We start from the raw sequence: 16,533 nt of genomic DNA on the forward strand, positions 1-16,533 counted from the left end.
ATAAGAAATTGCATTAACCTTCAGGGAGCTGAGTTAATGAGCCGCTCACTAACAGTTCATTTCACAAATGCAGTACAAGCTAAGTTTAAATAATAATCTGCTGGTCACAGTTTAACTGAAGAACAAGATACTTATAAAAACACTACATTGTTTAACAGATTTAAGCTCTCTCCAGCCTGACACTGACTAGTTTAGTATACTAAGCCTACTTTTTTACTTAAATAGCACCAGAGCTATTTGCAAGCTACCGCTACAAAACGTACACCTTCCTACATGATATGCATGTACATATATCTTGACGCAAGTCAAACATCAATTTTTAAAGAAAAATAACATCTTGGGTAAAGTTCAGGCAACAACAGTTGAGAAAATTTAATGTCAAGTTTCCTTTGGCTTACCAATATACTCAGTAAAATGAAGCATGCCCAGAATTTAAGGGTTAAAAATGTTCGGAGAAGATTAATATTCTTTCCACAACTGGCATTAAGCAATAGCCATTTGTATATTCAATGTTAAGTATTTGTAATGATACCCCTTCTTTAAAAAAAAAAAAAAAAGACCGTTTTAATTTCAGCTAGTTTAATTTCTGTTGAAGAATGTAATTGTCTATCAAAGACTGAAAAATAAAACCAACCCCAAAACGGTACATGTATCTTCTAAAAAAAAAAAAACCAGCAAGTGTTAATTCATGACTGATTAAAAACAGAAAGAAAGCTCTTTCTCAAAAAGAAAAGTGGTACTTTCCTTCTTTTGCATTTAAACTCCAAGCTGCCTTGTGACTGCAAAGCTTATTATGCCAAGCTACAAAACCAGCTCTTACAGTAAGTGAGCTCCTAAATAAAAGCTACATGAAATTCAGGAGAGTAATCAGCAATACAATTTTGGATATAGTGCCTTAAATGAAAGGACAGAGCAGACAGATACTCACCATTGAACACCTCATTGAATTCCCCAGGAGGAGCATGAATTATGAATTTTGCTGCTATACGCACCTTAAATACAAAAACAATTATGTGGTTGTATATACTTGTATTCATTCCTATTCAAACCAATCATGCACTGTATAGCTTTAATACCCAGACATGAAATTGTACAACTCCCACTGTTTCATATATTTGTTCACGTTATTTAAACTACTTTGTTAGAAACACAGAATATAAAGTTTCACCTCTTCAAAGAGAATAGAGGAGACTATGTGTGATGGAAGCATACAGAGAAATTGAGTCACTCATGTTTTGTAATACTGGCAAAAAGAAAAAAGAGAAATATAACAAATAAGATGAAGAATATGTTAACAATCTATTTCAACTTTCGGTCCACGGATGCCTGGCAGTCAATACACGTTCCAAAACCCATGATGAAGATACATCCAATCTGCAAAACTTCTCCTTTAATTTTACTACACATCCTATGGTTCTAAGCTTTCCAAAAGGCCCACAGTTAGACAGCAATCAATAGATTACATAAGCTTAAAAACACTTGCGTAGACACGCCTGTAATTTCACCTGCATCTACCTGTAAGGCCTCTTAGTACCACAGTATCAGCAGATAAAGTTTAAAAAAAACACCCTGAGAACTTCTTTAATTCAAGTCCTCAAGCAATTGCCTTTGGCCACAACTTCCTGCAGACCAAACACAGCGTAAGCCAGTACTTTCACTAAAAGTACATGCACCTGCCCCAGCTTTCTCCCTCCTTCTGCTTGCACAAGCACTTGTACAACTGCACAGTGAGCAAAATTAGAAAAGTTACTTTTCTTTTGTTTTCAGACCAGTTCCCTGAGCTGGTTCACTGCACAGCTACAGATACATGTGCTTGCAAAAGGAACAGAAAAATGCTTTTTTGGATGTGAAGCAGCCTTAAAACCTTCCAACTATTACCCTGCTTGTAGAATGTCACTCAACAGACTTGCTATCTTTCATTCTTCTTTCCCCCTTAAACTGTTAAGGGCACCCACTATAAAAATAATTAGAAGTTAGTTCCCTAATTTAACCTGACAAAGTTCCTATCATTCAATCTAAGTTCAGGAGACATTCAAAGCTCTCTTGCATGCTTGATACAATGTTGCTATTCAAATACAGGATACTACCTGAGACATAGTTCCCATTTCTAACACCTTCAGTTCTGTTTCTATGGTATAAAGAGCTGGGAGATTTGGTGTCTGCACTCTCTGGGCTTCCTGTTTGAAATTAAGTTGTTTGAGAAGCACATACTCCATTTACAAATACCTAAAAATAACCAAAGAATGCTTTACATTTACACATTTATATATATTTGAAACTAGAAAAGAACTGTCTGAGCATGCTAGAGCTCCTGAACCGACTTGTAAATAGCTTTTATAGTTGATGGTAGCAATACTGCCAGTGCTTGGGCCTCAGGTTCTTGACAGGGCCTGAGTTTCAGACAGTGGTCTCCAGGAGAGATAATTAAAGCTTGGAGTGCCCTGAGAGAGTGCTTAGCTGCCTCATAAGCAGTGTTCAAACCTCAATGAGATCCCAAATGACTAGCTCAGGCAGCTTTCTGCTCACTAACAGTCAGCACACAGCCACTCAGAGCAGCTAATGGAAATGGAAAAGCTGTCACATCCCAACTTTCTAAATTGAACGCTACATTTTGGATTGCAGACAGCCTTTACCTGCTGCCTCAAATACCTAAATCAGAACTCCTCTTTCTATGTAAACATAAATTTGCATTATAGTGAGATAAATGCCACAGGGTTTACTCTTCTGAACACAGACACAGAGAGGCAAGAACATCATCTTCTATGGCAGCTTATTAAAGCACTTGCCCAGATAAGAAGAAAGCATGACTTGGATTGTCTCCTTTGACCCAAAGGAAGGTAAACTCATCTGCATTAGCCAGATTACCCCAGCCATCAGTCTGTACACTTTTCCTGAGTGAGGACATACTCCATACCTCTCCTGCTGAAGTCAGGGCACTCTGTATGTAGTGTACACAGCTCAATCCAAAGAAATATAAAGGACAGGAAATATAGCTAACCTACAGTACCATTAAACCACTCATGAAGGAGAAGGGCAAGACAGGCTCCAAGGCTCTATTACGAGGACATTTTATCAAGCAACCAATTAACAAGAGTCTGGGATCAGACTGGAATTTAGGCCTCACACTTAAGAACAACTAAATATCTGCTCACTAGGCACGACTATCAGGCTGACTCCCAGCTCAAAGTTAGATGAAGGAACACTGTTTCTTGGTTGCAACTCGACTTCAGGATATGAACAGGACTCCTTACCCCTCCCAACGCTGGGTTAGGTCTGGGCAAGCAGAGAAACAAGACTTAGAGACATTTTAAGTTCTGAAATAAACAGTCCATCAGTTTTGGGCTAGGCAGCAGCTAAATGAGCAAAATTAAGCAAAACTTGGGTGCCTAAACAGCACTCTGAATGACTACGTACTTTAAACTGGTAGTATCTGTAAGGTGACATATTAAGTCTGCGCTAAAACTGGAATAATACTTCATTTTCAGCTGTTTTGGTAATTTAAAACTGGGTTTGCTTCTTTTTTCATAATCAGTAAGAACTATTCTTATCAGTCAGATTAGCTATAGTATGAGTAATATGCATTCAGAAGTGTTCAATAGTAACAGATGTATCCTCAGGATAGACCAACCTAAACATTACTTTTAATTAATATTTTACTAGTAAATTTGATTCCCAAATGAGAATTTTTTCAGTGTCATAATTCATCACAGATGCCACCTTCTATAGGAGAGAGAAACACAATCATGCAAATTCAAAATTAACATCTCATCAAGAAGTATAACGTATATTCATGCTTATGGAAACAAAAAAACCTAATGTGTCTTCAGAAGTTGAGAGTCTGTCAGCTAAGACACTCTCTGCATTTTGCTAACCTGCCTTTGTGAAGCCTATTTAAACCTAATCCACTTATCTTCAGGAACCAAATTAACTTATCTGTGGAGATGAGTATCTGAAAAAGCTGTATTTCCCCAACTCATACATACAAGAAGCCCACATAAAAGAATTAAATCCAGTAGTCTCACTTAACCCGTAAGAACTGAAAAGCACTTACGGCTTCTTAATTGCTGCTGAGTTTTTCCAGAAATAAAAGCTCTAAAGGAGGTTTCTGTTTTCCAAAACCAGACTGATACCAAAGGATAAAGCAGCACACTTTCATGATCCTCAATGAGACCAAGATCTCCCCCTTTTGGCAGTAAAAAGCCACTGGCTCAGCTATCACTTGAGGAAGCACAATTTAAACAAAGGGACAGTCCATATAAAATGTGGTGTTTATGGACAAATAAAAAATTTTAAAAGGCACATATAGCAAGAGGCACATTCCTTGGAATATGAAGTGACAGGCAAAAAACTCAACTGCAATACAGTCCAGTTGAGATAGGAAGTTATTTTTGCTGAAAACTGTTTAACAAAACACTTCAATCGGATGTATTACAGTTGAAACCAATGCTGATTGTGGTTAAAAATTGATTAGAACTGATTTGAACAAGTCAAAACAGAAACAACATAACATTTTAGAAGTCTAAATGACAAAATCTTTTTCATTCACAAGAACTGCACCTTCTTCACACACAGTACAAGAACCTTATACACATATCAGCAAGTAACAAAAAATAGGTTATAGTTGAGTATTCCTTTAGAAAACTCAAAATCCAAGACTGAGAAAACACCTGAAGTTTCTCCATGTATTAGTCTAGTTACTCCCAAAACACCACCTAAAGTTTAAGACAGTGCTTTAATGATGTAGTTTCCAAGATTAGATTTACAGCCACTGTTTTCAGTTAAAAGTCTGCAGAGTGGCTTGCAAGAAACTATGAACTCCAGAGTTCATTAATCCAGAACATCTGATCATCAATGGTTCACAAAAACAGGTTTTGCAAACAGCTTTTACCACAAGTCTATGTAAGGAATTGCACATTTACTATATTTAAGTCCTTGTGAATACACAAAACCAATCTACATACATTTTCATGAAAATGTGACTTTCTGCAGGTTTGAGCATTAATTTGGACAAATCATACAGAGGCCGAGAAGTTACAAAGAAAGAAAAAAAAGTAAAAAGACAACTTCTGAAACATTGAGAAGGGAAGCATTCCCCACTGCAGGTGCTCTCTTTATCCAATTTTCACATATACACCAGTCAGTCATCGATTCTCACTTAAATGTAAATCAGATATCAGTAGGTAAGAGCTAAAGAGATTTACCTTCTCAACTCAAGTGAAGCCAAATTCTACCTATCACATAAGTTACAAGCTTTTTGATTTTATAAAGTAAACTATTTCAGTTAAGCTAAAAATTCAGACCAAGAATCTTACTGAAAAAGAAAAGGACGGGTTTGCTATATGCAATGAGCATACCATGCAAACCCAATACAGCATAGCAATGCCTAATTCTTCATTCTGCTAAAGATTAAAACAATTGGTCTATCAATAAATGCCTACACTCAGTTACTACAATATTTGCAGTTTTCAGATTACACAAGCACAGAGGTAGCAATGTACAAAACGATGTCAGTTATGCTAAATCTGCATTGTTTTCATAGTTCTGCCTTTATTTCAAAACCTAATTTCTCCCAAGGCGTGACAGCCATCATATACATAGAGAAACACTACTTATCTACCTTTTCCAGACTGATACATTCTGAAGTTTGTTTTATTTTAAAGAAGTCATAAGCAGTGACTTCAAATGCCCCCAAACCACTCTTCCTGTTCCTGGCACATCGGAACCGACACTGGTTGAAAAAGCCCGACCTTCTGTGCTGTATGTGCCTATATATGGTCATGAATACGTGCTCACAGAAGTGCAGGGGCTCCCGCAATGCCATGCCACTGTCAGCTCCACTAAGATACATGGGTACACCTAACAATAATAGAGACATTAAAACTCAAGTTAGCTTTTCTTCCCTCCCCCCTTTTTTTTATTTTCACCTCTTTAAGTTAATTGAAATACAGCTCTATTTGCCAGGCACCCTGACATCCTTCAATCAACAGCCACGCTGCACAGGAAAAATGTGCTGGTAAGCAAGATGTTATAAAACCACATACTTTGCGCTTACTCTTTCCAACACATCACTTATTTCAAGTTCAGCTGTGAACTCCTTGTGGCAGGGAGACGCACCCTTCCTCTACACTCATAACAGGCTAAGTTTACTGCTCCAGAGCAATAAAAATGAATTAATGAAGTAGATATCAAAAGCCCTTTTTACCTAAAAGCTTGCAGGAAAATTTGAAAGGGGGAAAAAAAAGTAAGACCTCCACAACACATTTCCAACTTTGTTGCTAATCAGGGGAAAAAAGAGCTTCCAGCAGTTACTTTTATCAGTGATTATAAAAGTTATAACAGGAGCAGGGCATTGTATATAATGCATTTATATTCTAGATGCCTGAGAGCACCCTTGCTTCCTTAGAAAACAAATCAAATACTCACAGGAACCTATGTTCAGAAAAAAAAAAAAAGTAGATGAGAGATCACATTTGGAAGGAGGGAGCTCTTTAGTTCTGCTCTAGGAACAGTAGAGTCCAGAGAGCCCTATTCCCAGAGTCACGCCTTCTGCCATAGTTCTTGTTGGTTCAGGAAGCCTTTCTGCAGGCAACTAAACAAATGGCTTTGTCTTGGCCCACTGAACTCTATTTACAGGTAGCTACAGGGGTTTCTCACAATTAGCCTGTAACTACCGAAATATTAACACAGTTAAGCTGATTCAAATTCTCTCCAGACCCTGTAATTCAGACGCACAGTAACACGCAAGTCATTCAGGTATCCTGCTTGTACTACCTGGAATGATACTGGACAAGAGACTGGTCTAGTTTACCGAGTTCTGAATTTGATTCCAACTCGTGTCTTGAGTTCGGCTGAGCTGTTATTTTTCAATATGCAGCTTTAGTACAACAGAACTGTTCTCTCATCGTCCACCAGTCAAAATGAATTTTGCATTGACACATGTAGCACCTAAGGAACACAGTCTAAGGTTCAATCATTTGCAAGATACAATGCCTGATTATCTGTCAGTACTGCAAATTTCAACATAGTTTTTGAGTTTGCAAACCCTTCAATGTTTTTTAAAAAAAAAAAAAAAAAGTAACTGGCTTCTCCTTTGGACTGGTAGATACTTGGTATTACTGGCTCCAATTGCTCATTAAATTCTTAGTTTAGATACTTGCCAGGATGTCACACCAGCAATTACAATACATCCTTTAAAATAAAAAAAAAAAAGAGCTGGGGGTGTTTCCTAAGTGACATAAAGTAACCATGCTGTTGCTGCCATCAAAAGGATTAGTCTCCCTACCTCCTCCCAAACAGGCCCTGTGATCCATTTTTACAAACTCCTTTGTACCACCACTGCTCATCTATTTATGTGAGCATCCAGAGAAGCAAATTGATCTAGCTAATGAATAGCTTTAGACGGTGGCAGGAACATAGCAACAAAATCACCTATCAAGAGAGCTTTAAATAATTACTGCTTCTTGCTGCTAACAGTTTAGTGAGGAGAATAAGCCTTCAAACGGCAGACAAGCACTGAGAAAGTGTATGTGAGAAAGGGATTACCCCATGTCAGCAGCAAACTGTCTTATCTCATGAAACCTCACCCATACCTATGAGAGTAATTTCAAATAGTGAAGAAGCATCCCAAAACATACAGCATCTCACACAAACATGGAGCAGTGACTCTGGTAGAGAAGGAACGAATATAAAAAGTAGCATTGCAACTGCTTTCCTACAAGCTCAACTGAAAAACGCAGTGTAGTATTTAATTCACTTCTGCTTCTGAGAGCGCCAGAGGAGGAAGAAAACACTGCAGAAATGTGGTTCTGTGGCACAGGAAAGGAGGGGCACATTCCATGCCTATGGCTTTGACTGAACAGACATTTCCTTCACAGTAATGCCTGAAGCTGCACTGCGTCCGTAGAACGTGTGTTTTCCTCAATTATTTTTAATACACAAGTATTTAAGAGTATATAACAGTACCAGCACTTAATAGTGGTGCAAAAAGTAAATCTTACACAGCACGAGGTAGTCTAGCTACATTCTTTCTACCTGAAGAACTGACTTGGATAATGAGATTTATTTTCACAAAAATAACCATTTGAAAGGTGCTCATTGTTTCACTGTATGGCCTTTCAGCAGCAGTGTATCTAAATATTACAAAAGTCACCATCTAAAATCAATTTACACACCATATCATATTAAAAAAAAACCCCAAAACCCAAAACAGGACTTCTGAAAGTCATTGTATCAGGTACAGATAGCAAAGAGGAATATGAAAGCAATGTGTGTTACTTAGGTAATATACAGGTCTAACTACAAAAAAAATAGAGAAGATAAATCTCCCCCATGTCATTTTGCAGTTACTTTTGTCACTCCTAACAATATCTCATTGGACACCTTTTTATGTCATGCACTTTCCATATTTTAATTCAGTAACATATTAAAAGAACTGTACTGGTCTCAAACCAGTGGAACAAGTTATGTCTTGTTTGTAGATGTTAAAGGATCAAGATCAAGCTGAAAATTTAGCTTTAGTTATCACCATTAATTACTAAAGTTCTGAACTGAAAAAAATTGCCTGTAATTATAATACAGACAAGGAGAATACATTATCTTTCCCCACATCTGTATTTCTCTGAAAGCCTATGTCTTCTCAGTAGTTGGCTGGAAATCCGAGAAAACCACATACATGCAAAAGTGACTCTAAAATTATTGATAGCACTACATGTCATAATTTTGTCATACAGAACATTCTTCCTGCAGCATCTTTACTGCAAGTTTTTATCTTTATTGTAGCAGTCCTTTTTCCAGGTATGTACATGGAAGCTCATAATATGAGCAACCAAGGAAAAATAAAAGAAAAAGATTAAGAAAAATCTCAGGTTCACAACTTAGACAAAAGTTGCTTTCAGTAACTTCCAAAGGACATTCTGAGAAAAAAAGAAAATTAAAGGAAAAAAAAAGAAGAAAGGATGAATAGGAGGTGTGTCCAATAAAGTAGCATTAAGTTCCAGTCTCAGGAGACTATACATTGGGTGCTTTAAAATATCAGTCTGTCAAACTGTCCTATTCTTTCACACTTCCTATTTCATTGTAGGGTCGAGCCTCAACATACGTAATCAACCCAAGAAGCAAAATACTGGTTTGGGAAGCATGCTAGAGGTTAGCACTCCCTTTGCTAAATAGAAATCTCATATGATATGACAAAACTAATGCAGTTGGTCTGATGTAAAGTTATGAGTAAATCTTATCCATAAAACCATCAGAAGCTAAGCAATTGCACACTTTGCTTATAGATCAAATAAACAACAGATAATATGCATTAAAAAAATCTCACAATTTCCTTGCAAAAGTCATTCATTGAAAACTGAAGTAGTAAAATTTTACATTTAGTGAAAAGTAAAAGCATTAACTTTTGTTTGAGAAGTAAAAGGTATAAGAAATGGCTAACTAAGACTTGACAAAGAAAGAAACTGATAGCATCATCTCCCACATACAGAATGAAGACGTTCTGTTAGCCCAACACACATGCTCCTCAGCTGCAGCACCTCTTTCTCAGCAGTCTTTAGAGTGGTATGTACTATAATCTAAAAAGCACTTGGTTCACATTTGCAAAGCATTCTTCCACCAGAAAACCTAAATTTTTAAAGTGATCCTTCCTACTACTCCAAGATTATTTTTACTCAGATTCTCCAAGGACCTTAAGTCTGGATTCAATAGCAGCAAGGAGAGAAAAGGAACACTATCAGAGCTTGGTCTATGAAAAATCCCTTTATTAAGCATCATAGTATAAGGTGCCACCTTAACTGTAGGCCTCCCCCTCCCAATTCCAGTGTCTTAAAATCCTCTCTCAAAGTTACCTATTAGTTTGAAAGTTTTAATGCCTTCTGTCAAGTTAATAAAGTATTGGAAATATTTTACATTTCAGAAGCTTTTTACTCAAGGATAAAAATAAGTAATTCCCATATGCTGAAAAAAATCTGCTTTCATTTCTGCATGAGCAGTTCAAACTCCTTTACACCCTGCTTTCAGAAACTGGAAGTGAATATTGTACAATGCTGCCCGAGAAAAATATGCTGATTTGCTAAATAATGTGGCTAAAATCCTAATAGTATTCCCCTTTGGGTGTCAAAATTGAAATCAACCAAAGATGGTATTTCACAGCAGAGCTGTAGGTTGATGACTGCGTTGGTGGGCAATAGAACCTTACCTGTTATATCACAAATTACTGTCTCCAGTTTCACCCAAAATCATTGGATTTCCCGATATTTTTTTCTATTACTCTTTATTTTTAGTTCAATTTGTTTCTCTTATCTACTTAAACTATGAGGTTTCCTGGGTAGCAAGCTTCCACAAGAGTTCTGCAAGCAGCAAGAATGGGGCTTTTGATGGTCCTGAGATGCCACTCACTGCATTACAAGTACTCCATGACACAGTAGAAGTCATAACCTACAAAAAGTACCTAATTTCTTCAAACTACAAATAACAAAAGAATATATGAACTGCAGTTTTAGAAATCATTGATCTTATATTTAGAACAATAGGTTTCATTTGTATTCATCTTCAAGCTTCAGATAAGTATTTTTAGCTTGTCAAAAAAGCAGACAATTTTGCTTTGCATAATAACTTTCTATGGAGGCACACAGTAAAAAGACAAGCCACATTGGACACAAGTTGCAACAATTAAATATGAGGAAAAGTTTCTGACCATGAGTTTAGTCACACATTGCAACACATCACCCAGAGAACCCGTGCAGTCTCCATCCTTGGAGATACGCAAACCTCAAAGTGCAAATCCCTAAGCAACTTGATGTAACTTGGCCCGCTTAGACCAAGCGGCATTCAAGTTACCTTCAGAAGTTTCTTCCAGCCTGTATGACTTTACAAATAAATGAAGTTATTATTTGCAGTTATACATACAGTATACGATCATTTTTTCAGTGTTGAACACTTCTGTAATTTCCCAAAGCGATTAAAATTTCTGTTCTGTCCTTCAATCTCAAGAGTATTGATGCATTTTTTTAAAAAAGACAACGCACAACAATATCTCAGGATGTACTTAAAAATCTTAATCTTGGAAAGACTGCTATATTCAGAATTACATGTCAGTGAGAAGCACTCATTCTTACTAAAGAATTTTCTCAAAATGTTATCAAAGTGTAACCGTTGAGTTTAACCTCACCTTTGTAAAAACAATTCCTTCCACACAACTTGTTACATTACACTTGTGGAAAAATGTTAACTTTCACAGCTTTGATAATGTAGTTAATTAAACAGAAGATACGCTTAAACAGTAACTGAATTATTTCACATTTAAGTATTAAAGGTTTTTCAACCTTTCATTGGAACCTGCTACAGCATTTCCAGTTCCATTTAGAATTTAAATTTAAACAAGAACCAGACAGCTCACAAAGTGCTCCAGCTAGACATGTTAGCAGAGCCGCACTTTTACATATAAAACAAAGGGTACACGATGAACAACAATGAAAGAACATTAATGACACTTGCAAAACTTTATCTTAAGTTTACCTTAGAGATTACAGTGCAATTATATCCAGAAAAGGCCATTCCAATCCTGCTTCTACTCTAACATGTTCTGCTTCTAATCATCTATGGTCTCCAAGTCTCATTCAGGGCAATTCTAGAAGTCAGAATTCGAGATCCTTCCAAAACAAATGATTTAGAACACGCGTATTGCTTTAATACATGTCAAGATTTTTAAAAAAGTAACTTTTTTTGTCAAAAAAAATCTGCTAATGCTTCCAAAGCAGTTTCAGGAAAAAAGTTTATATTTGCATTAATGAAACACCTGAGCCTCCCACATTGGTGGGCTTGTACATGCAAGTGCAATCTGCTGTCAATGTACAATGTTTTAAAGACAAAGTTACATATGTGAGAGAATGTATATTTCTGGCATAGACTTTTCATCTCAAAGCACTGATTAAAGAAACAAGTTTTCCTTAAACAGTGTGACCAAACCACACTGCAGAGTTTTGTTGGTGTAAGATATCCACCTTTATTACTTAGATTTGTAGGTTTTGACACCTAATTTAAGAAATTGAAGTTACCCAATGCACCAGGAAATACCTGGAAGCAATGCTGGCTCATTTTCACAAATGGGACTACTTCCTCATCAGAAGAGAAGTTTTGCTCTAATTACAACAAGCTGACCTACTGTTAAACCCCACCTTCCTGAACAAGTGGAACTACTGAGACATACGCTTACTGAAAGAGGCGTGGTTTCTTTTTTTTAAAAATCATGTTTGACAATTGCCATATTTATACGCTCAACATTTTAAGGAATGCAAGAGGTAATTTTGCATTAAAACATTGATGTGTTATCCTTTCCTGTGAGGATTCTCGCCTTTCCTCCCTGAAGGCATCCTCATTTTCTCAGGCTTTATCTTGCTATCAAGACAGCTATTTAACTCCTGTGCTTTGTAGAAAACAGGATTCACAATAAAAAAACCCCAAACCTACAGTAAACACATCCCTTCGAGTCACAAAAGTGGACTGCAGTACATGAGTTTTATGATTCTAATAGTTTTAGTCTTGCTTTGCATTTGCACTGTTGTTTGTTAATGAATATTTACATTAGTAAATGCAACTTTTACAGTAAAAACAGTACCTTCCATTAATCATTGCCTATATTCATGTAGATAGATTGTATCTTTTATATTCACACTAATATGTATAATGAAACATTTTTATATACACTTATTAGTTTGACATAGCTACAGGTAGGAAAATGATTTCTACAGAAACTAGAATAAAATTAAATCACAAAAAATGCTTACTAGACTTTAACAAAACTACTTCAAGTATGCTGGATAAATAAATAGGTTTTGCATTCAAAACTTGTTAAGTGAGGATGCATTACCCATAGGAAGGGCATAGAAGTGATGACTTCCCATTGTTATCTCCCTTAAGAGTTCAGGGCTTCAAGATTTCCACCCTTCACACCTCATTTTTATTTATAGACCAAAGCAAGCATAAACTTATGTTATTCCACTTATCTAAAAGCTTCTGAACTTTCAGTGACCTACGCAAATAAAGCAACTACAAAACACTGTGTCTCACAAAAGTTGTTTTTAGCACTGGAAAATCCCTTATACTAGATGCTAAAGCCAGTAACTTTCACTGGCAATGGCCCAACTTCAGATCTTTGGATGTACACAAATCTCACACACCATATTTACTACAAATAGTTCTCAGATGTTTTAAAAAAGCTTTTTCAAATTTATCCTCACTGAAAGATAAGCAAGCCTTCAGAAATCTCACGCTAAAATGCGAATCTAAGGAACAAGACTAGGTTCAAAACCAGTTACACAATCTTACACATCAAAATCATGTTCTTACTGGCAACTGGCTCTTCTCCTTCCTTGGTTTTAGAGCTTCTTTATCTGAACTGTAATTCTGTTTTGCTACTATTCCAATTCATGCCCTTTCTGTATTCTCAATTACGCTGAACACGGCAAGTTTTAAACCTGAATTATGTTACAGCTAAATAGAGCCATCTTAAACTGACTACTAGATAGCAAGAGGAAGGTATAGCTGCTACAAATGCAACTGCTTACTGCCTTTGCAATACTTAAGTCTACCAACTATACACAAAGTACAACATGAATCAAAGACCTTTCAGAACTTGTTGTATCACTACATCACTTGATCTCCTATTTACTTATGCTTTTAGAGCATTATTAAGAGTCTGGTACAAAAAAGGTCTGTTCTTTTGTTCACCTTCTTCACTCCTTAAATTTCAGCAGTTTTCATCAGTGTTCTATTGAAATTATCTACAAAACTATACCACCACCACCACCTGCGTCAGCCTTCAATACTATCAGTTCCATATCACAGGAGAAAAGCATATAAAGGAGGAATGTGATATACTCCCCGTGAAAATTAATGTCTGCCTCTACTCCTACATTTATTTATAGTCCCAACTGGATGAGTGAGAAGGGTGTGCTTTTCAAATGCTATCCAGCTGATTTTTTTTTTAGCTCAGTAAAACTGAATGTTTGAGATATTTTTATTGTAAAATGATAGCACAACTTAAATGTGTTATCAGAATTAAAATCTTAAGGCATCACAAGATCTGCATGGCTATTTGTCTGCCTTTCCAACAGTTTGCAGTGTAACCCATCCTTGCTTTATTAGCCAATAAAATATAGTGCCAGACTTGGAAAATTCCACTCATATAGGACAATCAGTTTATATGGGACTGAAGCAGATAAAGGAATCAATTTAAATTTACAGTGGAAGAATGCTGATTCTATTCACTTATATCAGGGCAGGAAGAGTCTCTAGAAGGTCTGCACCCATTTGGGGAGACAAGAAAAACTGGAATTAATAGAGAAGAAAATTCAGAACTTAACTCCATCAGTCACAAAAGCATAGGCAGTGCTTCTCAGATCATACAGAGACAAGATAAAACTGCCATTGTATCTTTTATTATTCTACAGGACAAGAGGCAATAGACACAAAATGGAAGCCAGGAGGTGCTGTCTGAGTATAAGGAAACACTTTTTTACTGCAAGGGTGTGCCAGTGCTTGGTCAAGTTGCCCAGGGAGGTTGCAGAGTCTCCATCCTTGGAGACTTCCAAAAGTCATCTGCACATAGGCCTGGGCAGCCTGCTCTAGGTGACCCTGCTTGAGCAGGGGGGTTGGACAAAACGACCTCCAGAGGTCCCTTCCAACCTCAACCATTCAGTGATGCCAAGATAACTTGTAGTCTAAGTATTTTCAAGCATACCCTCTAGGAACAACGTACTGGATTAGAGTTACTTATATTTTCTATAAGGGGCTGAAAGAATCATGGATTATCACATATACTTCTTGATTACATCACTACTTGTACCAAAAGAGAGGTGGCATTTGAATGCGAATTAAGTAGAAGAGAGCAGAGTCTTAAAGCCTCTTAGGAAAAAGATAGTGAGATCCTGGAGCTGTGCATCTCTTGGCATATCAGGGCATCTCTAGTTCTGAAACATGGTCCTGTTAACCTCAAACATGCAGAAAATCTGCCTTATTGTAACCACTTAGACATTTTTAGACATCCTTCCTCTAACTTCAAAGAAGTTTGAAAAATCATTTCTTGATGTCTCCCACATGTATGTCATCTCACAACCTTCCACAGGCTTGAAAACCTACGTTTTTAAGGTTGAAAATGAATAATCCCATGCATTACATAAAGACATGAGCAGTGCACTAACACTATGTACACAAAACACCACACCCTAGCTCTGAAACAGGCAACTGCCATGAAGCTGGATCCAACAGAGGAAGACAAGGAGCACCAATAACTGAGGTCTTACAAGACTCCCTGCTCCTTGTGAGATTTTTCTGGAGAAATCTGTCTTAAATCTAACAGGCTTCCAACCGCCACGAAAACAGATTACACGCACATGTTGTTAACACAAACCCTCTGCTCCTTGACCTCACACTTCCCCAATTACTATCTCCTAATAGGAAGTAAAACAGCCTTTCTCATCCCCCCCGCTCCTCCTCTTCTAAATCTCCCGTATCCCATCTCCTCCCGGAGCCTGTGGGAGTGAAAGGGGAGGCGCTGCTCTGGGGCCAGGGCCGCGGCACAGAGCCCCTCTGTGCGGAGGGCAGAGCCGGTGCTCCGGAGAAGCCGGCTGGCACGGGCAAGGCGCCTCGGAAACGGGAAGTGGAGATGGGGGAAGGGGAGGGGAGAGTCCCTCCGTATCTTTTCTGCCTTTCCCTACCGTCCCCCGCTCACCGTTCCCCCCGCCACACACCGGGCGGGGGCAGCGGCACGCAGCGGCCGTGCCCGCCGCTCCGGCGGCACCGGGAAGCAGGCAGAGCGGCCGCCACCTCCACCGGACACCGGGCCCCGCCCCGCCGCCGGGCCCGCACCGTACAAGGAGCTGCGGGAGATGCGCCGAGGCTGGCGCAGCGGCCCGGTCAGCCCTCCCGCCGGCCTCCCCGCCGACCCTCCTCCCGCCCCCCTGACTGACAGGCCCGGCCGCGCGGCGACGGTAAAAATACGAACCACAGGGCGAGAGCTGAGCTCGCCCCGCCGCTTCCCGGCTCAGAGGGCCGGGAGACAAAAGGGCAGCCCGACTCAGCGCAGCACCCCCACCCACCCCTACCTTCTCCTCGTCGGTCAGCTGCTCCTCCAGGTCCGCCATCTTCCCGTCTGGCTCCGGCTGCCGCCACCGCCCCTGTCTCCTCCCTCCCAGGCAGGAAGGGCGGGGCCCTCCCGCTCATTGCGCGGCTCGCTGGGGAGGTGGTGTCTCTGCGCATGCGTGCAGCGGCGGGGGATGGGGGTCCTGCTGTGGTGCGGGTGGGCCGGCTGGCTGTTTGGCTGGTTGTTCTCTTTCCTTGTCGTGGTGCTTGCCCGGGGGAAGCGGGCGCCTCAGCCGGTGGCTGGGTGTCGCGGTAGAGGGAGTCGGAGGAGAGCAGGGCGGCAGTGCCTGCTGCGCTTCTCAGGGCGTCTTCGGAGTGAACAGTAGGGGTTCCTATCTCTGTTTAAATAACAAAATAAGTCATTTAAGTAAGAGGACTGGAAATTTGGGCAGACAGAGC

General features: G+C 39.0%; 1 protein-coding gene across 2 annotated transcripts in view; it reads right to left on the reverse strand.

Moving 5' to 3' along the window:
• Positions 1-16,234, reverse strand: part of CAPZA2 (capping actin protein of muscle Z-line subunit alpha 2) — a 31,333-nt gene extending 15,099 nt beyond the window's left edge. Inside the window, exons 1-3 of one of the 2 annotated variants that reach the window (XM_054835093.1) lie at positions 16,098-16,144; positions 11,512-11,645; positions 929-992 (exon numbers count right to left, since the gene is read on the reverse strand). In XM_054835093.1, coding sequence (XP_054691068.1) covers positions 929-992; positions 11,512-11,550 — 103 coding nt within the window. In that variant the 5' untranslated portion in view covers positions 11,551-11,645; positions 16,098-16,144. Of the gene's footprint in view, positions 1-928; positions 993-11,511; positions 11,646-16,097 lie in introns of both variants that reach the window. The other variant, XM_054835083.1, reaches the window with a different exon arrangement.
• Between the last annotated feature and the right edge of the window lie 299 nt (positions 16,235-16,533).

The sequence above is a fragment of the Grus americana genome, chromosome 1 (genome assembly GCF_028858705.1).
Source record: "Grus americana isolate bGruAme1 chromosome 1, bGruAme1.mat, whole genome shotgun sequence".
Classification (NCBI taxonomy): Eukaryota; Metazoa; Chordata; class Aves; order Gruiformes; family Gruidae; genus Grus; species Grus americana.